This window comes from Panthera leo, chromosome A3 (genome assembly GCF_018350215.1).
Source record: "Panthera leo isolate Ple1 chromosome A3, P.leo_Ple1_pat1.1, whole genome shotgun sequence".
Taxonomy (NCBI): Eukaryota; Metazoa; Chordata; class Mammalia; order Carnivora; family Felidae; genus Panthera; species Panthera leo.
The window spans coordinates 26,633,818-26,656,794 of NC_056681.1; the positions used below are offsets into that span (position 1 = coordinate 26,633,818).

A 22,977-nucleotide genomic window follows, 5' to 3' on the forward strand; every position below is an offset into this window, starting at 1 on the left:
AAAGGGCAGGAGAAAATTTGGCAGTCTGGTGGGCTGGGTGAGTTACTCAGCAGAATTGCATTTGCAGAGGGAGCGTGGCGGCCAGTCATGCCTGGGGTACCCCTGCAGGGCGGGCAGGGTGGGGAGGGCTGTGTTACCTTTGGTGGTCTCGCTGTCCCGGATCATGAAGGAGCCCAGCATGTTGCCCGGGGCCAGAAGTTGGCGCTCCGCATCCTTCCGGCTGATGCCCTTGAAGAACCACCTGGTGGAAAGGGGTGGGGGGCCTTGTGTGAACCACGGAGTAGGCCAGTCCTGTCCCACCTCCACGGGGCGCCAGGAGACGGAGTGCCTGGCTTCCTGCAGCATTCATTTTCCTACAAGATTCTTTTGGGAAAAATCACCATTCCCAAATGGTGATTTGAAATCAAAACAGAGACATCTTTACTAGGAGTGAATCCAGTTTGCTGAGATAGAAACTTATGCAATTTGGGGAGATTTCTTTAAGAAAAATGATACCAAAAGAAAGAGCCCCCCTCCCCAAAAGACTATTAAAAAAAAACAAGAAAAGAAAAAGAAAACTGTTTTTAAAGAAAAAGAATACAGCATTACAAATACAAAATGCCCATGGGTCATTCCAATGCCACCCAGTGTTAGGGATACGGTGATGGATAGAAAGACGCAAATAGTAAGGTAACAGCAGTCTTAACCAACTGTGGTCAAAATCTGGATTTTGCAAATTTCACAAGGCCACATGACCATCCTCTCAGGGTCTCAGAGGTCCATGTGAGTGGAGGCCTGAGATTCGTAAACTTCACAGTGTATCCTCTCCTGTGGGTAAAGTTGAATACAAAGTCAGCAAGAGGGGCGCCTGGGTGGCTCAGTTGGTTAAACAGCCAAGGCTTGATTTCAGCTCAGGGCATGGTCGTGCAGTTCATGAGTTCAAGCCCCACATCAGGCTCTGTGCTGATGGCGTGGAACCTGCTTGGTATTCTTTCTCTCCCTCTCTCTCTGTCCCTCCCCAGCTCATGTGTGCGCTCTCTCTCTCTCAAAAATAAATAAACATTAAGAAATAAATTCAGCATGAATTTTCAAGCTAAAATGTGAGATTTCAAATAATTTTATACTTGGACCCATATTCTTGGATCTTTTCATTTTTCCCCCGGGATGTTTGGGATATTGAGTGGGAAAGTCCAAGCAGCAGCTGTCAAATCCTACCATCAGCAGGGTGAGGAGTGGTTTGTGTGCTCTTAAGGAAAGAGTCCCAGACCCAAGGTCAGCTGGCCTTAGACCTGCCACCAACCTGCTGTGTGACTTTGAGCAAGTTGCTTTCCCTCTCTGGGCCTCTGTTTCCTCTGCATCAACGGGGGGAGAAAGACAGCTAACATTCATCAAGTTCTTGTCATCCACCTAACAACTGCATGGAACTGTGGCCCTTATCATCCCCATTTTATGGATGAGGAAACTGAGGGAACAGAGAGAGCAAGCTACTTGCCTGGCATCACCCAGCTGGGAAGTGGTGGAGGCAGGATTCAAATCCAGGCAGGCTAACTCTTAATCACCATGAGACACTGCCCACCCGCCTTCTTTGCTTTCATTTTGTGGAGTAAGTCCTGCCGTGGTAAAATTTTCAAGCAACGGAACAGGGTACACGGTAAGAGCTGTCTCCCTGGCAACCCCCTCCCCCTGCCCCCCCCCCCCCCCACTCCCACCGGGGAAGTTATCCCAGGGGATCTTGCATGAGGAAGAAATGACATATACACACGGAGAGTCATTATAGCACAAGACTGGAAGCAGTTTTGATGACCACTGACAGGGGGCGGTAGGGCGTCTACACAATGGACACTGCAGCTGTGAAAGGATCTGAACAAAAGGTGCAGAACAGCAGGCGTGGTACCTTCCACTTGTGTAAAACAATGGGAGCTGTATGTATTTTTCTTACACGGTAGGAAGCATTTGGGAAGACTCATAAGAAAACTGCTTGCTTCTGGGGAGGGGAAGTGGCTGGTGGGGGAACAAGGGGGCAAGGGAGACTTTTCACTCTCTTCTATGTCCTTCCCCTCCATCTGCATTTTGAAACATTTACAGCATTGTTTATTTCAAGGAGGGAGAGGAAGTCAGATCCCCTCCCCCTCTGCTTTCCAATGCCGGGAAGGCCCTCCCCAAAGGCACCCTCTGTTAGCAGTTTCTTGATACAGGTTCAAGAACCTGTGAGTGCAGTCTGCAAGACTGCTGTGTCTATTTAGGTCAGTGGTTCTCAAGGTGAGAACCTGGACACAAGCAGCAGCCCCACCTGAGAACTTGCTGGAAATACCAGGTTCTGAATCAGAAACCAGCATTTTAACCAGCCCTCCGCGTGATGCTGATGCACTCAAGTTTGAGAACCACCATTTAGGTTATCGCCCTTGTTTGCAAATGATAACCCATCATACATGCTGTCTGCACCCTGCCTTTCCCACTTGGCAAGCGTGTTGACCTTGAGGAGTACCACCAGCCATGCCTCCTCCAAGGCTGCTGGGAGGTGTGGTGCAGGGATTCGGTGAGTGTTCAGATCTTGGAGTCCGGGAGCAGAGCATTGGATGTGCCAAGAGAAAGCCTAGAAGGAGGAAGAAGGAAGCAAGACCCAGCTGCAGCAGGCAAGAGGTGTGCTGGGGGGTGGTCCAGGACAGAAGAGTCCGTGGTAGGAGAGGGGCCTTCCTCACGGCCACAAGAAGGGAGACTTCACAAGGCAAAGAGGTTTCATATGCACTAACAAGAGCATGACTTTAAGATGGGGAAAAAGAGCCCAAACATTGTCATTTTTAACTGGTCAGCATTTCAAACCGTCAACACCATCTAGCCAGAGGGAGGAGGCAGAGGAGAGAAAACCATAGGGACTGCCGTGTCTTAACTTTTTGAATGGCTTGTCCTGAACTGGACCCTTTCGTCGCCCTGTAGCATGGCCATCTTTTTACTCGCCGGTCCCACCCACCACGCCGTGAACGTCTCCAGGGAAAAACCCTGTCTGAGTCACCTAGTGTCCCTGGAACGGGGCTGCTGGGTGCATGAATGACGTATAACCATCTATATTTTCAGAGTCAAGACAGACGCAAAGAAGAGCCTGCAGCCAAGCACGCTGGGTCACAGGGAGCTCTTTGAGGGCAGGGCTGTGTCTTCCTGGTTCCTGCAGTCCCCGGTCCGGCACAGGGTTGGTGACGTGCAGGTGCGTATTTATCGAATGAACCAAATGAAGGGTGACTGAACAAGCGTGGGCTAGCTCGTCTCTCAGAAGACCCTCTTTGGCACAGGCCATGTACTTCAACCAACACGTATCAAGTACCTACTGCATGCCAGCCTGTGCCCAGGATGCAGTCACAGACAGGCAAGGCCCCTGTGGGGAGGGGGAGGCAGGCAGTGAACGTGTGAGCAACCACAGAAACAGGATTGTTTTTGCTAGCGAGGAGTGTTCAGAAGGGAATAAAACAGGTCTCCGTGAGAGACAGAGGCCCGGAGGGATCCACGTTAGACAGGATGGTCAAGGAAGGCCTCTTTCGGACAGGAAGGGTGAGAAGGAGCCAGGCAAGCCAAGATCCCTAGGAAGAGTGTCAGAGAGGGGAGATAGAGAGTGCAAAAGCCCTGAGGCAGGAACAAACCTGATAGAGCCCACACTGCCTTCTGTAGGGCAGGAAAAACGGAATACTTACTCCTCTGTCTCCAGGGAGTCAACTCGGGCGACATAGTTGCTTGGAATGTAGCCTTCTTTCCCTGTGGCCAGGGACCGAGCCCTCCACCACTCCCCAGACCTGAGGGACACGAGGGAGCAAAGGAGTCAGGGAGCAGAGGGAATCCCCCCGGACCTCTTGGGCCCCCCAGCCTTGGCCTAGAATACACCCCCAACCCCAGGAAGCTGATAGGGTAAGGGGCAAGGCCGCTACTGTCCCAGTCCCCAGCACGCACTCCATGATTAGGGTAGGGATCTTTACAACAGTCCCCACTGTGCGTCCGAGGGTCTGGAATCAAGCCCTATCCCTGTATTCCACAGCCCACAGCCCTAGGTCTCTGGCCTCACTCTTTTCCCCAGGACTTGCAGGGGTCCCTACTCAGGGTATGGGGCCCTGTGCCCATGGTGGACTCATTGTGGGCCAAGAACCAGAGTGGTCTGACCAAGGACAAGCACTCCCATTCTTGAGCCCCATCTCACAGTGACACAGTCACACCCCCCCCCCCTTATGGTGAAGAGTATTGGGGATTGGAGGTAGCAAACTCCGAGATCTGGGGATTCCTGAATGCAAACGTACCTCAGCAGGTCTGGTCCATAGATAAACCTGTACCTTAATTACAGGAGCCCAGGGAAAGCCTCCTTGAGAAAGCCTTTCGCCCGTTCACTGTCGCCTGGATGTGCACCCCTAGTAAGTACACAAGGCCCTCTTTGGTGGCTTTCGTCCAGATTAAGAGCAAACCCTTTCTCCTCTATTATGATGAGGTTCTCATCAGCCATTTACTCCCTACTTTAAGATAGCCTGTTGGGGTGCCTTGATGGCTCAGTCGGTTAAGCGTCCAGCTCGGGCTCAAGTCACAATCTTATGGTTTGTGAGTTTGAGTCCCGCGTTGATCTCTGCGCAGAGCCTGCTTTGGATTCTTTGTCTCCCTCTCTCTCCGCCCCTCCCCTGCCCGCCCACACTGTCTCTCAAAAATAAATAAATAAATAAATAAATAAATAAATGTATTTTTAAAATTGTTATTAGTTTATTTTGAGAGACACAGAGACAGTGCAAGTCAGGGAGGGAGAGAGGGAGAGAGAGAGAGAGAGAAAGAGAGAAAATCCCAAGCAGGCTCCTTGCTGTCAGTGCAGAGCCAGACGTGGGGTTCAAACTCATGAAACTGCAAGACCATGACGTGAGCCAAAACCAAGAGTCGGAAGATTAACCAACTGAGCCACCCAGGTGCCCCTAAATAGACATTTTTTTTTTTTTAAAGATAGTCTATCAGGCTCTTTATTGAAGCACAGAGGAGAGCACATTGAGTGTTGGAGGTAGCTATGTCTTAGGAGTGGGAAACTCACTCTTCCAGGATCACCATTTTATCTCCCTTCTGGAAACTGAGGTCTTCATGGTGAATGGCCTTGTAATCATACAGGGCAATCACAGTGATGTCGTCAGGACCTGCAGGGAGAGAGACACGGGATGGTGAGGCTTTATCAGAGCACCGCCACAGTCCTGGGTGTTTCCCATCCCAACAACCAGCACCCAGCCCCGGAGCCACTGAGGGATCTGTCTCATGGTATAAGCATCTTGCCATGTGGGGCGGGATTCTGGAGTTTAAAGCTAATGGTGTTTTGTCTGTGTTAGACAGTGTAATAGAAACAAAATAGCCTGTACAAAGTACTTTGGGAGCAACTGAAAGGATTTGCAAGCGTGGTTTTGACGGTTTGGGATTTGGGCCTTAAGCTCTGACTGAGAACCTAACCTAATCCTTTACATAAGACTCCGCCACTCGTCTGCCCAATACTTACCCTCCGTCGACCCTGGTGGGTTGTCGTTGTTGTTGTCAGGCCGCTGCGGGGAAGAGATGGGAGAAGGGGATGAATCCAATAGTGTGTGGGGAGCCACAGGAGGTCTGTGTCCAAAAGGATACCCGAGAGCATCTCATCTCAGCCCTGTGTGTCATGGGAGGAGGACCTGAGAGGGCTGGGAACCGATGTGAGGTCACACCGCGCATTAGAGGCACCACAAAGATCCAGGTGGCTTGGGTTGTGGCCTTGGCCTTGGGCATACTGGGGGACACTGGCCTGTTCCCCCCACCTTGACATATGGTGAGGGGTTGGTCCAGATCAGTGTTTTCTATGATACATTTGAAGAAACTGTAGGTCTTCCAGTATGTCCCATGCGTAAAGGCTCCATTATAATTATGAAAGAAACTGTTCCTCCAGAGGGAACTGGCATCCACTGTGGTGCTCTGAGCAGCCCTTAGCTGCGGCGGTGGAGGCGGGGGGGGGGGGGGGAGGGGGGGAAGGGGGCTGGGACTTCATTCCTGGAGCAAATAGACCTTAAAGATACATTGTTGAGTGAACAAAGCTAGTTCTTCAGAAGGATAAACATGATACATATATAAAGAACACATACACACACATCCTAAATATGTTCTGTGCACATGTTACTGTATGCGTGTGAGTGTAAATTCATAGAAAAAGGTTTGCAAGGGTCCATACCAAACTGACAACAGTTGATGCCTCTGGGGAGGGGGGCCATTGATGAGAAGAAACTGTAGCTTTAACTGGGGCTGGATGATTTTTCTTTTCAAGGGGAATGTATTTGTGTGTTGCACACATAAGTGAACTTACAGAAACAGGTGTGGGAAACGATGACAAGTATGTCTTTTTGGGGGGAGATTCACAAAGCACATTAAGATTCATGAAAGCTCTGAGGACTTCCACAAGAAAGGACCCTGTGTCTTTAAAAAAATTTTTTTAATCTTCATTTATTTTTGAGAGAGAGACAGAGTGTAAGCAGGGGAGGAGCTGAGGGGAGGGAGACACAGAATCAGAAGCAGGCTCCAGGCCCCGAGCTGTCAGCACAGACCCTGACACGGGCCTGAACCCACAAACCATGAGACCGTGACCCGAGCCGAAGTCGGACACCCAACCGACTGAGCCACCCAGGTGCCCCAGAAAGGACCCTGTTTTACCCAGTATTTTATAAACTGATTTGGCCTAGGAACCCTCTGTCTGAAGAACACTTACTAACTCATCACTGAACTAATGCTCTGCAAGAGAACAACGAAAGGCTGATAATAGCATCCCTTAAACCTGATGCTCAGGAGACAACCAAAAACTAGTGGGAGAAAACCCTCGGCCTCCCACGGGTGCCAGGCTAGAGGGACTCAGAGAATCTGGAACCCTAGCCACAGAAAGGGCCCAGGGCCACACAGGTTAGGAAGGAACAGATCTAGGAGTGACTTAGGGTTTAGGATGTCAGTTCAGGACATTACTGGTGAGAAGCTCATGCAGTCGCAGGCTGTATTAATAGAGGTCAAGTGTCAGAGGGAGGGAGGCGACTGACTATTCCATCATCTGCCCATTGCCAGAATTAGTCCGATTCTAGACATCACGCTGGGGAAGGGCAAGCAGAATGGAGAGAGGCCAGGAAGCAGTCCACCCCCACCTCTAGAGACCGCAAGCAGAAGCTATGCTTCCCTAGATGATCTCAGATAAGGCCATGGACTCCCGGACTCCAGAGGAGACAGAACCCCAGCCCTGGGGTGAGAGTGACCCGGCCCTGTTGCTGCCCAGCTGTATGACCCCTGGGGAGGCATTTCACCTCTTTGATCCTCACTTACAGTGGCTTTCAAGTGGCATAAGTCCTGGCTCACAGCTTTCGGTGGGGACTAACGGTGTAGAAACACTTCACCCCAGTTGCCCGGAACACGGTAGGTGTTCCAAGAATGGTAACGGTTGTTACAACTGCTCCTGCTGCTATAACCACTGTCCCTACCTGTGCCAGTGGCGTTACTGTTGGCACCACCCGTGTCCAGCATTGCCGCTCTCCTATTTTACCATCACAACCACGTGGCTAGTGGTGCTGCTGTTGTGGGAGGGTCCCCTCCCTAAGGAGAAGGACAAAACAAAACAAAGCAACTTCAAGGTGACCTGGCTGTGCGCCTCTGTGACCACACCCCTCATGACCCTGTGACCTGCGACCACTTAATCAGACTACACGTTTGTGCGCGTTAGCATCCGTGGGAGACAAAGACATCGAAAATGCACTAAAAAAAACGATGCCCCGTGACGTTCGGTGCTCGGTGCTTCGGGGACGAACCCCAACTGAGCAGGGCCGGCACGAATGAAGTTGCTTCCTGGAAAAAAAGCCGCGGCGAGAGATTCCCACTACACTGGCTGCCACGATCACCACTATTCCTGCCCTTACCGCCACGCCTCACGACCGGTTGGAACTTGCGCTGCCTGGGTTTGAATCCCGCCTCTACCCTTTACTAACCACGTGGCCTCCGGCACGTTATGAAGCTCTGCGTCTCACCTGTAAAATGGGCATGATAAAAATCGTGACCTAGGGTGACCGTGAGGCTTCAGGGTGTTGACAACCGTATAGCCCTTGGGCCGGGGCTCGGTTCCTCGTACGCTCTGTTTAAGCAGAAGGTAAGCAAGCAGATGCCTCTACGAGTGTGACCGCTTCTCTTATTTACCGCTTTTGCGCTGGCCCTTCTACTCCCACCCCTCTTGCTGTTACCACAATTGTTACCATGGTGATTGCTACCACAATTGTACCATGATCACTGTCTCTAGTTTAACTGTTGGCTACTGGTCAGGTCACTCACAACTCTCAGCACCGCTCACGCTACCGCCCAGGCTCGGGGCCTCTCTCGTGCCCTCTAGGACCCGGTCCCTGGAGCCCAGGCTGAGAGGCCAGGGCCTGGGCAGTGGGACCGGGAGAGCCGTCATTGCCCTGGGTACTCGGAGCAGATGTAGCCCAGAGAGCTGGGGCTACATCTGCTGGTGAAGGGTAAGCTCCATGTCACCCCAACACACCCTGCTCACCCTCGGAAACACAGGAGGATGTGAGGGCGATTTGGGGCAGCACGGGGCAGCCCACAGGCTACTGAACTCCTCTTTCTTCCCCCACTCACCCGTTTGCCCGCAGATGTGGGATCCGGCACATATACGGGGCTGTGCAGGGCACTGGGCTCCGTTTTTGAGACCTTGCCTCTGTCCTGGAGGAACTTGGACTTCATGCATCCCATCCTGCGGCAGAGAGAAGGGAAGTGAGCCCAGCTTGCCCCGGGTCCCACACAGGGGAGTCTTGGATGCTGAGTTCCAGGCCCCCTGCCTTCAGACTGGCTCCCTCTCCCCTACCCTGTCTCCACCCACCCCCACCCCCCCCCTTACCAGCCCCACTCACCCCACCCTTGCCACACGAGCTCACTCTGCCCTTGCCACTTCTGGGTTTCCCCACGTCCACGTCGGCCACATACCCACACAGGGCTGACTAGCTGTCACAGTCCTGCTACCGAGGACCCCTGCCACGGGGAACTTATCCAGAGAATGAATCATGATGATCATCAAAATTCAACATGCAGAGCCTTGGAGCAGTGTGGGTGGTAGGCACCACAGGTCTGGGATCAGAAAGCCTTGAGCTGACACGTGGCCCCTCCACCCCACTGACACCTCACTTGTCATTCGCCCTGCTCCCCAGTCTCAGTTCCTCATCGGCAAAGTGGGGATAATAATACTGTAGCCTACTCGCAGGGTGTTGGAAGGGTGAGAAAACATGTAGGCGGGGAAATACTCAGCCCAGCGTGGGGCTCAGAGCAAACAGTAAAGTGAAATCACACTATTATCATGTAATAAATTATCATTTTATATGAAATGACCAAGGTGAGGTCACATCGTATGGCTCAAACAATCTAGCTAAATGATCATAGTCAAGGCACCATATATCCCTTAGTATCATTTTACAATTGCCTTGCACTAGTTTCCTTCCTCCTCTCCTCCCTTTCTCTTTCTTTCTTCCTTCTTTTCTTTCTCTTGTGGGTTTATTTGGTCATTCCCTCCTACATTTACTCAGCAAAGATTTATTGAGTATTTTTCGAAGCCACGAATAAGACAAGCAAGGTCATGCCCTTAAAAGAGCTCACCCTGGAGATGAATGGGAGACACAGACAAAAAACAGGCAAACAAATACGTAACAAGATAAATTTCGTGAAACGTGTGAGGACAATTCAAAAGGATGTGACAGAAAACAACAGTGCAGGGCTTCTGTAGACAGGATGATCGGGGAAGGCTTCTCTGAGGAGGTGACGTCAGACCTGGGACCTGAACGGCACAAAGCAGCCAGTCGTGTGACACTCTAAGGAAACGGTGCTTCGGGCAGAGGGAAACGTCAAGTGCAAAGGCCCCGAGGCTGGAATGTGCTTGGAGAGAATAAGGCACTGAAAGGAGGCCAGTGTGGCTGGAGATCACAGGCATAGAAGAGGAGTGTGGTATGGCACAAGGTTGCCATATCTTTTACAGCCAATGAGCAATCTGGATTTAATTCCAAAGATGAGAAACCATGTAAAGTTTTAAGCAGGAGAATGATGGGATTCATTTGCACTTCAAATAATGGCTGCCAGGTGGCGTATGGACCGTAGGAGGCAGGGCAGGGAACCCTGCCTGTCCACTGCAGGAGTCCGGGCATGAGATGATGGTGGCCTGACCTGGGGTGGTGACCATCGAGGACATCTGTAAGCAATGGACAGATTCAGGGGGACATTTGGGAGGTAAGGATGACAGACTTTGCTGATGGGTTCATGAAATTTAAAGATACTTAAAGAAAACCTGTTTACCTGATCAGAGTCAAAACTTAATCACAGAAAGTGGCAGAAATGTTTTACTTCTTCTCTCAAAATGCCCACATGTATTTGCTGAGAAGACACGCCATAGGCATCCACATAAGAGAGTAATTGTTTTCCTCATCTCTGCACAATTACTCATTTCTTCCAAAGCAATTAGAACTCACTTATACTTATCTGGCTAAATAAACACATGTTTGTGGTTTAAGGAAAAAAGTCCATATTCGTAGGCTCAGTGGAGTTACTTTAAAAAAAAAAAAAAAAGATTTTTAATCACAAGGATGTTTTTGTCTGTCCTGGTGGGAACTGGCAACAATTTACCACTTCAAGACTTAAGCGGTTTCTGCTTCACTTGCCTGCCTGTTGTGAATAAAGTAAGGAACTGGTTCAGACTCCCGGAGTGCTGGATCATTAATTTGAAAAATTATCACAATTAATCACTGCTTTATAATGTACTTGTATGCATTTAAAACACCTCTCTTTGATTTGTGATACGTATGCATTACAGTTCTGGAAATAAGACGCATAGCGTGTGGTTCTGTATGGGATACAATTATATTACATTGCATATATTTTGATTACATAAGAAAGTTCTGGGAAGAACACTGCTGTGATGCAGAACAGCTCCTTCTGCTTCTCTGAGTACCTACTGAATTTCATTTATATCGTCAATTTACATATTCAAGATAGCCACAGGGGACGGAGGGATGGGTCTCTGAGGTCACGTTTGTGCATGATCCAAGGTCACCTCTGAGACCGGATGGTGGGGCTCTCCCTCACAGGGTGGTGGTGAGTACTGAATGAGTTGATAAATGTAAAGGTTCTTGGCACACAGTAAGCACTACAGAAAATGTTGACCATAACCAATTCCGTTTACTAGCAAACGTGGACGTGCTCTGGGGGATAAAGCAAAACCACATGGCAATTCCTCTGACCCACAAGCTTAGAGATACAGCAACACTTAAGTTAACCTTTTAGGGGCGCCTGGGTGGCTCAGTCGGTTGAGCGTCCAACTTCGGCTCAGGCCATGATCTCACAGTTTGTGAGTTCAAGCCCCGCGTCAGGCTCTGTGCTGATGGCTCAGTCTGGAGCCTGCTTTGGATTCTGTGTCTCCCTCTCTCTCTGCTCCTCCCCCTCTCATGCCCTGTCTCTCTCAAAAGTAAATAAACATTAAAAAAAGAAAAAAAAAAAGAAGTTAAGCTGGAGTTCCCATTAGTTCAACTTTTGCACAATAAAATATTATTTTTAAAAAGTGATATGCTGGCAAGAGTCAAATTTGCATAAAACGTGACAGTCCCCCTAAATCAGGAGAACTGTTCTACTCCCTGGTGTGGAATGGCCTCAGACATGTTCTTTTCGTGACCACCAGACCTAGAAATGTAATGTGAGCCATGTATGTAATTTAAAATGTTCTACAGCAAAAAAAAAAAAAAAAATGTTCTACAGCCATATTTTTCCAAGTAAAAAGAAACAAGTGAATTAATTTTAAGATACATTTATTTTCTCCAATATGTAAAAAATGATTGATTTGTAACCCATATAAAAATGCTCAATGAGGGGCGCCTGGCCGGCTCAGTCCGTAGAGCATGCAACTCTTGATCTCAGGTTTGTGAGTTCGAACCCCACGTTGGGCCTAGGCTTAAAAATAAAAAGTTAAAAAAAAGTTAAAAATGATCAGTGAGATACTTTATACTTGTTTTTCCCTCTAAATCTTCCAATCCCAGTGTGTATATTACATGTTCAGCACACCTCGTTAAGATTTGCCAATGTTTCAGGTGCTCAATAGCCAAGTGGCTGGGCTCAAAGCTAATGTATCAAACAGCGCAGACATAGAACATTTCCATTATCCCAGCACAGCAGAGGCTGGCCCTACATAGATCTGCGTCCCTCAGTGCTTGGCTTAGCACCTCCCTACAGCTCTTGGTTTCTGCTCAAGTTATGGTCTCATGGTTTAGGAGTTTGAGCCACACATTGGGCTCCATGCTGACAGTGTGGTGCCGGCTTGGGAATTCTCTCTCTCTCTTTGCCCCTCCCCTGCTCATGCTCTCTCTCTCTCTCAAGACAGATGAATAAACTTAAAAACAAAAAGATATATAGGGGCACCTGGGTGGCTCAATTGGCTAAGCCTCCAACTTTGGCTCAGGTCATGATCTCACGGTTCATGGGTTCGAGCCCCGCGTTGGGCTCTGTGCTGACAGCCTGGAGCTTGGAGCCTGGGGCCTGCAGCCTGCTTTGGAATGTGTGTCTCCCTCTCTCTCTGCCCCTCTCCAGCTCATGCTCTGTGTCTCTCTCCCTCCCTCCCTCTCTCTCTCTCTCCCAAAAATAAATGAACGTTTAAGAAACTAAAAACAAAAACAAAAACAAAAAAAGGAATTGTAACCGAATGCCTGGCTACTGTGTGTGATCACGGTGGGGACCAGCAGCAGCAGCAGCACAGAGGAGCTGTTAGAAATACAGACTTTCAAGCCCCATCGCCCAAATCAGAACGTGCACTCCAACAAGGCCCAATGCCTTGCCCAATGAATTGCGTGATCATTCTAGCTGAGAAGCAGTGAACATCTCGGCATCCATCCCTCTTCTGATAACAGCACCTGGCTTTTCCTCGAGAAGCCAGCCTTCTCCCACTCAGTGCAAGGTGTTTCAGGAGGCTAACCCCACTCTTGCCTTCAGGGAGTGACAACTTGATACAGGTCTGGCCGATCAGAGAATTCTGTGTCCCCCTGGCAGCCAACGGTGGTCGATTCAGTTATAGGTATGTAAGTGACCCTGACTGAGGCGATCAAAGTTAGCCCTGGGATTTTGCTGGGAAAATTAGGAAAAAGGCACTCTGTTTCTATAAGGATTGCTGATGCAGATGTAGGTGCAGGTGTCGAGGCAGATATAGATGTAGACGTAGGAAACTAAAGTGAGGGACTGTCTTAGTGTGAGGCCGTCACAGAGGACAGCAGAGCCGAGCAATGAAGACAGAGTGATTCCTGAAGACATGTATGAACACCTGAAGCCAGCTGTGCCTGAAGCTTGCCAACCTCAGGATTTTTCCAGTTCGTGAGCAAATAAATTCTCAATTGCCTAAGACAGTTTGAACTGGATTTTTACCGTTGGTACCCCAACAGTCCTCACTGCTTCTTACATATCCCTGTGCCATGATCTGGACCGAATGAACCAGAGTCTCTGGGGATGAGGGCCCGGAATCTGCATTGCTAACAATTCTTCAGGAGATTCTTATCCACACTAAGATGTGAGATCCACCAGTGTAGTAGAGTGAGGGCTGAACCTGGGGTGAGAATGCTCGGGTTTGGATCCCGGTTTTGCGCCTGACCCTATATGACCTCAGGTAAGTCACTTCCCCTGAACTTCATTTCCTGCCCTGTGAAATAGGAGGCTCTTGCTTCTCAGGTTTGGCCTGACATCCTGTGTGACAGGGATGTGAAAGGCTTTTGAAAACCTCTGTACACATGATTCTTGTCTAATTGTGGTTCAAAACCAGGCTCTGAGAGCAGAAGTGGCCTGCCTGGCCCCAGACCAGTTGAGAACTGCTGACCCCTGACAAAGGCACGTCCTCAGGTCACTGCCCAAATCCTGGAAACTGAAACTCGCTCCTTCCCCATTCAGCTTCTGTTGGCCCTACGTGGGAGGGATATGAGAAAGGTCGGCTTGCTTGCCCTGGGACCTTCCCACGGTCACTCCATGTAGGCCATGGAGCCTTAGAGACTCCTCCTGCGTGCTCAGAGTGAAGCCCAAGGAGAGAGGCCAGTGCACTGCCTGGGCATCCTGTGGAGTGGGAGGGAGACTGTTTTCAAGGAGTTTTTAGGGTCAAGCAGAGGCCTGTCAGGGCTGGGGCCGAGGAGCCCTGGATTCTGGTTTCGCCTCTACCACAAGCTCACCGTGTGAGCTCAGGCAAGTCCCAAACTCTCTGGGCCTCAGTTTCTCCAAATATGAAGCGAGGTGTTGGATAAGTTGTCTGAAGGGGACAGCTATAGTTCTTTCCTACATAGTCTCTGCTCCCCCTTTTTCTGAGAACAGCTCCCCAGTCTTCCTTTTGTCACCACCTCTCCCGCATTCTCATTTCATGCATCGGGGTAGGGCTGACTTCAGCCTCTGGCTGAAGTCTGACCAAGTCTGGCCAATCGGAATTGCAGTAACAGAAGCAGAGCTGGATGTGTGACCCAGTCCTGGACAAGGAGAGTCATCCATTGGCCTTTGACTGGAAGAGAGTTGCAAAGCAGAGCCCAGAAATGGAGGAATGCAGATTCCCAAGCCCTTGAATCCAGCCCTTCCTAAAGTGGAAGTGTTTGCGGACTTTCTAACAATATCCCTCTTCTGCTTGAGCCAGTTTAAGTTGGATTTCTGCCCCCCCCCCCTTAAACCTCAAAGAGTGCCGCCTCATGCAGAGGAAATTCTTACAAGGGATTGCAATTCATACTTCAGTGTAAATGGCTTAGGGCAAAGACTTCGTAGACAGCAGGTATTGATGGATGAGAAGAGGGTACTAGACCCATTAGGATGGGTGAGGATGTATGCAATATGGACCCCAAGCAGCTGATGGCACTGACACCATGCCTAGGAAGTGCCTGGCATGTATTAGGACCTCCATATGTATTTGTGGACTAAATATACTGTGTTCAACCTTCTACAGGCCTGACCATACTTGGCTGAAGTCAGCAGTACCAGAATTAAGAGCCCATTTTGCAGACAGGGAAATGGAGATCCATGGCACAGAGATTCCTCAGGGGGTCACTGGCAGGTAGAATGAGAACACAGCTCTCTTGCCTCTCATCCTCGGGAGGGGGGGTGGGGGGGAGTGGGCAGCCCCAGAGGCTGCAGTGGGGAACTGCAGGGTGAGAGCGAGGAACCCCAACAGGAAGTTCAGGAAGGCAGACCTCAAGGGGCCCAGGGCTCAAGACTGTTCACTAGAGGAACTTTCCCTTCTCGGAACAGCTCAGCCATGGAGGTGAGGAAAAAGTCCTCCCCCATCAGGGACAATTTCCTAAAGAGTTTGCAGGGGTGCAGAGCCCTGCAGAGCCCTCTCCTCTGGTTCCCTGACGATCTTCTCAATGAACCACCCAAAGTGACTGTTATCCCTAATAGACGTGCGGGGGTCACCCCAACTCCTCATCTCTCCCCTTTCCTGACCCCCAGCTTCTTTCTGATCAAAGAGCTCAAAACTTGGACTCTTCAAAAGGAAGGAGTCAGAGAGACCTCTGTTACACAGGTAGAACAGCAGCCCCGGAGAGGGCAAGGGTTGTGCCCACGTTTACACAACAGCAAGTGACAGAGCAACACGCTGAAGAGGAATTCAAGGCCTCTGGTCATCTGCCCGACTCGCCCAGAGGCCTGGCCCTGAGGCGCATTTGTCCCACCTGTTTGTTCCAAACATGTACTAGATTCCTAGCATGGTCATTGCTACCTCTGGATCACCTGTTAAAGTCTGGAATGCCAGGACAATTGTGACCCTCCTTGGAATACTTTTATCTCTAAGGTAAGCAGGGGGCAGGCAAGTTTGGAAAATATGGGATGGGATTGGAAGTCACAAAGAGCTAACTCTGAATACCAATCCTGCCTCTTAGAGACAAGCAAACCTTTTCATTTATTCATTTATCTATCTATCTATTTATCTATCATCTATTTTTAAATGTTTATTTATTTATTTTTGAGAGAGAGAGAAAGAGAGAGAAAGAGAGAGAGAGAGAGAGAGAATGAATGAGTGGGGGAGAGGCAGAGAGAGAGGGAGAGAGAGAATCCCAAGCAGGTTCTGCATTGTCAGCATGGAGCCCATCATGAGGATTGATCCCATGAGTTGTGAGATCATGACCTGAGCCAAAAATCAAGAGTCGAACGCTTAGCCACTTGAGCCACCCAGGCACCCCAGTTTATTTCTTTTTTAAAGTTTATTTGTTTTGGGGGGGGGGGCAGAGAGAGGGAGAGAGAGAATCTCAAGCATGCTCTGCACTGTCAGTGCAGAGCCTCATGTGGGGCTTGAACCCATAAACTGTGAGATCATGGTTTAGGCCAAAATCAAGAGTTAGACACTTAACAGACTGAGCCACCCAGGTGCCCCAAGCAAGGCTTTTAAACTGTAAATCAGGTCATATCCCTCCTCTGCTCAACAACTCCTGGGCTCCCATCTCACTTGGAATAAAAGCCAAGTCCCCCCTATGGCTGCCAAGGCTCCATGATCTGGGCTCTCCCCAACTTTGAGGTCCTGTCATCCTCCCTTGATGTTTCCTTTCCAGCCACACTAGCCTCTTGCTGTCCCTCAATTCACCAACCACGCTTCCACCTTGGGGCCATCACACATGCTACTTTCCGGAATGTCCTTCCCCCGGAAAGCCTCTTTCATGCCACCCAAGTCTCTTTGCAGACCTCTCTGTCTCAGAGAGGCCTTCCCTCACCACCCTGGCTAAGAATGGGAACACCCGCCCCCAACTCCCATCACTTTCTAGCCCTTCCCAGCCGAATTCTTCATGGCTTTGACCACCAGCTGATGTGGCGGCCATGAAGATGAGCCTCCCAGATCTCTGACTGCAGACAGTGGCATTGACCAATGGCCCCAGCTGCTGTGCTTTGAAGTGCATCATCACTGTTGCCATGGGCTGTTCCCGGCCAATGATGGAGTGTGGCAGGGATACTGAGGCAGGCCGTGCCAGGGGGGCCTATGACAGGGGGCTTTGGCTAAGGGGTCCAGGCAGCCTTGCCAAGCCTTCCTTGGAACTGCACTGTAGTCTAAGATATTTCCGCCTCTCCTTCCCTTCTTCTTGCTTTCCTTTCCTCCCTCCTTCCCTTTCTTCTTCATTTGGAGTCAGACATGCCTTGCTGTGTGCTGGCTGGCTTTCCCAGCCTTTTCTTGCAGGGCGCCTGGGTGGCTCAGTTGGTTGAGCATCCGACTTCAGCTCAGGTCATGATCTCCAAGTTCACGGGTTTGAGTCCCATGTCGGGCTCTGTGCTGACAGCTGAGAGCCTGGAGCCTGCTTCAGATTCGGTCTCCCTCTCTCTCTGTCCCTCCCCAACTCACACACACTCTCTCTCTCTCCAAAATAAATAAACATTTAAAAATTTTTTCTTGCATATTTAATCTCTGAAATGACAGTCTGCTTCTCACCTAATGCACTAATATATTACCTAGGGATTTGTTTATTATCTGTCTCCCACAGGATGTAAGACACATGAGAACAGTGATTCTTTTGTGCCTTGCTGTATCCCAGTATAAAATGAGAATGCAGTAGGTGCTCAATAAATTCTTGAACAAGTGAATTAAGTCTCCTTCAGCTTCCTGGGAGCCCCAGCTTTCCCCATCAAAACGAGTTACAGGGGCGCCTGGGTGGCGCAGTCGGTTAAGCGTCCGACTTCAGCCAGGTCACGATCTCGCGGTCCGTGAGTTCGAGCCCCGCGTCAGGCTCTGGGCTGACGGCTCGGAGCCTGGAGCCTGTTTCCGATTCTGTGTCTCCCTTTCTCTCTGCCCCTCCCCCGTTCATGCTCTGTCTCTCTCTGTCCCAAAAATAAATAAAAAAACATTGAAAAAAAAAAATTAAAAAAAAAAAAAAAAACGAGTTACATATGCAGGTTTAAACTGGAAAGGGATATCCGTGTTTGTTCCTCTCTGCTTAGAGAAGAGCAACATCCCTCCCTGACTGTGACTGACTGGAGTCTGCCCCCTTCACCCAGGACATGGTGGCCAGTTTGCCCCCAGGGATGGGGAGAGCTTTTCACCGTAGCTTCTCATCATGCTCCAAGGTCAACTGCCCCCAAATCTTCCCCCCGACCCCAGAGGGAAACCTTGAAGCTGCCATAACGCCTGCTCTGACCATGTTACAGTTGCTTTTTTATAGTTGACAGAATCTCAGTTTCTTTTCTGTTTTGGAGGGTATTTTGTTTTTTAAATTACCTTTCATCACCTGGTAAACAGTACCTCGTCCTTACACATAACATTGCAGATAAATCTAAGATGCCATTGGATTACTCCCTTTGCAGGCTCTCCGTGGCCACTCCTTTCCCCTCAGGTAGCCTCTGCCTCTGTGTTTACACCTATGCGTATTGACGCACGTGAACCTGTCCATGCACATCCCATCACCTTGCCTGTTACCGTTTCAGAACACTCCTGCTGGCAGCACCTGTGTTTCTTCGCCTGAGAGATTTCCCTGTGGCCATCGGTGTCTGCTCAGCCCGTGAGCTTGGCAAGTGGGAGTGTTAGAGAGACATCCCCCCACCCCCCGCCCCGGGAGCAGCCTTCAACCAGTGACTGATAGGAGCAGGTGCATAAATACCCCAGTCCCTCACCTCTTGAACACGTTCACCAGCTCTCAGAGCCCGAGGGCTCCCTGCCCTCCAGGTGTCCACAGTAGTGACTGGTGCGATAACACACTTTTATTGGCTGCCTTCTCTTCTGTCTCACTTCCCCACTCTCCTACCAGGGCTTTCTGGGACCCTCTCCCAAAGAGACTAAATAATAAATGCATATGAGATTTTTTCTAAGGTCTGTTTCTAAGGAAACTCAAACTGAGACCTATGTCCACGGAAACTATGGAGTATCGTTTTTTTTGCGTGTTGACCTCAAAGGATTTGTACTACGTGAAGTGACCTCAAAAGGTTTGTACTACGTCAGTTTGTGTACTGTGGAGTATTGTTTTTTTGTGTGTTGACCTCAAAGGATTTGTGCTTCGTGAACTTGTGAGGTTGTATCCTCCTTATCCCCATTTCTCAGATGAGGAAACTGAGACTCAGAGAGTGAGCGGCTTGGCTGAATGCACCACAACTTATCTGAGGCACCGTCGGCACCCAAACTCAGGTCTCCCACGCCCGATCTCCGGTTCTTCATTTCTCTGGCAGAGATGAGGGAAAGTCTGCTATTCGCTTGGCTGCACCTACGTCTCCCAGGCCAGAGGATTTCAGGGTGATGGTGAGAGCTTGGGCTGTCTTAGGGCAGTATTAGGAATGCAGGCCCTACTCGGTGCCATCCGGCGGGTGCAGTGACACGCAGAGGGTGCAGCCTGTGTGGCCACAGGCACCAGCCAGGAACAAGGGCACACTTTCCATTTAAGGAAACTGGACAAATGGAGCAGGGCACGGGTTGTTTAGAAAGGTGGAGGCTAAGAGACATGGTAGCACTAATGTTCTGTGTAACTTTGGGAAAGCTACTTACCCTCTCCAGGCCTGACATTCCTTTTCGGTGAAAAGGAAGGCCTTGTCATGATAGGGAGGCAGGACTTGAAGACTAAAACGGCTACAGGGGCCCACAGGGACACCCACGGGAGGAAAGTGATCCAAGAAAGGGTGGTGCAGGCCGACAGCTCAGGGTTAGTCTACAGGGCGGCCCCCACACCGCTTCACCGATGCTGCCGTGAGTGAATAGCAGACGGGCATGGGAGACGGAATTTCTAGCCTCGCTATTGGCAACTCTGCCAGTTTTTCACAAGACAGAAACCCAGATTTGTGTGAGTTCTCTTGACTTTAAAACTTGGCGACTAATTAGGCGCGCTTGGGTGTCTCAGTCCATTAAGCAGCAGACTCCGGCTCAGGTCATGATCTCAAGGTTCATGAGTTCAAGCCCCGCCTCGGGCTCTGTGCTGACAGCTCGGAGCCTGGAGCCTGCTTCGGATTCTGTGTCTCCCTCTCTCTCTGCCCCTCCCCTACACTTCTCTCTCTCTTTCTAATAAACATTTAAAAAAAAAGTTGGCAGCTAATTATAAAGAATCACTATGTGGGGCCAACTAAAATACACCTATATGCTGAAATATCTCAGGCAAGAGAGGGGAGAGTTTGTTCAACATTCCTACAATGTTTCTGAGGCCCTACCATGTGCCAGGCACTTAGTATGTGTTAGCGGCAGAGTGGTTTAGGAGCCTTTACTTTCTAGAAGCGTTTAAAGTGTGCAAGGCCTGGAAGATCCCTTGAATGCAGGTAATTTTCTCCTCACCCTCACGGGAAAGGGCCCCCAGCGAGCAGCCTGGTTGGGGTGAGATTAAGATTCCCACACCCCCTAGGGTGGCTATAATAACCGTAATGTTTTAAAAAGGAAAATAGCAAGTGTTGGCAAGGATGTGGGGAAATTGGAACCCTTCTACATGGCTGACGGGAGTGGAAAGCGGTGGAAAACCCTTCTACATGGCTGACGGGAGTGGAAAGCTGGCAATTCCTCAAAATGTTAAACATGGAATTACCACAGGACACAGCCACTCCACTCCTAGGTATATACCCAAGAAATCGAAAACAGGAGCTCAAACAAATACACTAGGTGAATATTCACGACAGTCAAAAGGCTGAGACAACCTAAATTTCCATCTACAGATGAACAGATAAGCAAATCGCGGCATATACATACAATGAAATATTATTCAGCTATAAAGAGAACCGAAATACGAATACATGCCTCAAGTTGGGTGAACCTTGAAAACATTATCTTAGGTGGAAGATGCCAGAATAAATTAATCCAAAAATACAAAAAGCAGGCTGGTGGTGGCCAAGGGCCAGGGGGTGGGGGGTGGGGCAGAAAGAAGAATGGGCATGACTGCTTTCATGGGTACAGGGCTTCCTTCTGGAGAGATGATGATACTTGGGGACTATACAGAGGTGGCAGTTACACAACACGGTGAATGGACTAAATGCCACTCAAATGTTAGTTTTCAGATGGTTAATTTTGTAATGCTATGTGAATTTCGACTCAAAATTCAAAAATTACAAACTACAGGGTGCCTGGGTGGCTCAGTGGGTTACGTGTCCAATTTCAGCTCAGGTCATGATTTTACGGTTGGTGGGCTTGAGCCCCACATCAGGGCTTCCTGCTGTCAACATGGAGCCCTCGTCAGATCTTCTGTCTGTCTGTCTCTCTCTCTCTGCCCCTCACCCACTTGCTCACTCTCTCTTGAAAAGAAATGAACAGTTAAAAAAATGGCAGAGCCGCCTGGGTGGCTCTGTCGGTTAAGCATCCCACTTCAGCTCAGGTCATGATCTCATGGTCCGTGGGTTTGTGGGTTTGAGCCCCGTGTCGGGCTCTGTGCGGACCCCTTGCTTGGAGCCTGGAGCCTGCTTCGGATTCTGTGTCTCCCTCTCTCCCCACCCCTCCCCCGCTCATGCTCTGTCTCTCTGTCTCTCAAAAATAAATAAACATTTTTTTAAAATGGCAAACTACCTAACAGTGCTCTCCTAGGACGGTTAAGCAAATTATAGTGCATCCAAACAGTAGAATGATATGCGGCCATCAAAAATCCAAGGATATTTTGGAGGGCCTGGCCGAAGGAGCATGTGGCTCTTGACCTCGGGGTCATCAGTTCAAGCCCCATGTTGGGTGTAGAGATGACTTAAACAAATAAATAAATAAGTAAACTGAGAAAAATAAAATGACAATTTAAAAAATCCAAGGCTGTCTTAATGACATAGGAAAATGTTTACAATGTAGTGCGAAGCAAATCACTAGGATGGAAATTGTATACGCAGCAGTTTACTGATTATGTTAAATAAAAAGGGCACAGAAAAGACTACGCAAAAACAAACTATTTATCCAAAAACTTTTTTTTTTTAATTTTTTTTTTCAACGTTTTTTATTTATCTTTGGGACAGAGAGAGACAGAGCATGAACGGGGGAGGGGCAGAGAGAGAGGGAGACACAGAATCGGAAACAGGCTCCAGGCTCCGAGCCATCAGCCCAGAGCCTGACACGGGGCTCGAACTCACGGACCGCGAGATCGTGACCTGGCTGAAGTCGGACGCTTAACCGACTGCGCCACCCAGGCGCCCCAAACTTTTTTTTTTTTTTTAAAGGAGCCGTGATTCCATGGTTTGAGTTTCTACCAAGTGTCGGGCAGATGAAGAGCTTTGCCCTCCTGCTGGAGAACAGGAGACATGGAACAGCGAGCGGCCCTGGGAGGTCAGCAGACCCAGACTCTGCTGTTGTCCCTGACCCAGACTCCTCAGGTGACCCTTCCCGGCTTTAGTCCACCTCATACACAAGAAGACTTGTGGCCCCTCTCTCCATATTCCCCAAGAAACACCTGCACCCCACACCTCCAAAGCCATCCATCCAGGATGGTCCCAGCAGAATGGTTTGTTGTAGTAAACACCTGTTCCACACCTGAATGTTTAGCAGCAGGGGAATGGGTACTAAGGTAGGGAGGTCAGTCACCTGCTGGGACACTCCACTTAGAAGGAATGAACTAGGCCTCCCTCTGTTTCTCATCCTGGCTAGACCCTGACACCTTAATGATGAGAAGGCAGGGACAAAGGGTATTGTAGAGGAATCACAGCTGGATAGCATTTTTGGATATCTTCAATACACAGAAAACAATTCTATGTATAATTTGTGCATCCATCTCTATGCAATACATTCATGAAAGCACAGACCGGGAAGGATTATATTTCATGGCAATGGTTGCCTCTGGGAAGGGAGAAAACAGGACTGAGAGGGATACAAGGTGGAAAGGCTTCCGTTTTATCATTACTTTTAATAATTTTATTTTTTGAAAATCAGAAGCAAAAACATGACAAAATGCTAACATTTGTTAATTCTGGGTGGTGGGGTTCCTGGGATATTTGGTATAGGGTCTTCTTCATTTTTCTTTATTTTAACCTTCCCTCCTCCCCTCCTAAGGAAAACAAAACAAAAGGACAGTGAAGAGAAAGCCATGGGTAAAGGAAGCAATATCTATTGAGGCCTTTCTCTGTACTGGCCGAAGACTAACGTGGTGGTTTTCA

At 49.4% G+C, this 22,977-nt stretch overlaps 1 protein-coding gene across 2 annotated transcripts in view; it reads right to left on the minus strand.

Moving 5' to 3' along the window:
- HCK (HCK proto-oncogene, Src family tyrosine kinase) overlaps positions 1-22,977 on the minus strand; it is a 44,604-nt gene that overhangs the window by 20,203 nt on the left and 1,424 nt on the right. For both annotated transcript variants that reach the window (XM_042931298.1, XM_042931297.1), the window contains exons 2-6: positions 8,593-8,707; positions 5,468-5,510; positions 5,018-5,117; positions 3,660-3,758; positions 138-241 (exon numbers count right to left, since the gene is read on the minus strand). In XM_042931298.1, the coding sequence (XP_042787232.1) occupies positions 138-241; positions 3,660-3,758; positions 5,018-5,117; positions 5,468-5,510; positions 8,593-8,706 (460 nt within the window). In that variant the 5' untranslated portion in view covers position 8,707. The remainder of the gene's footprint in view (positions 1-137; positions 242-3,659; positions 3,759-5,017; positions 5,118-5,467; positions 5,511-8,592; positions 8,708-22,977) is intronic.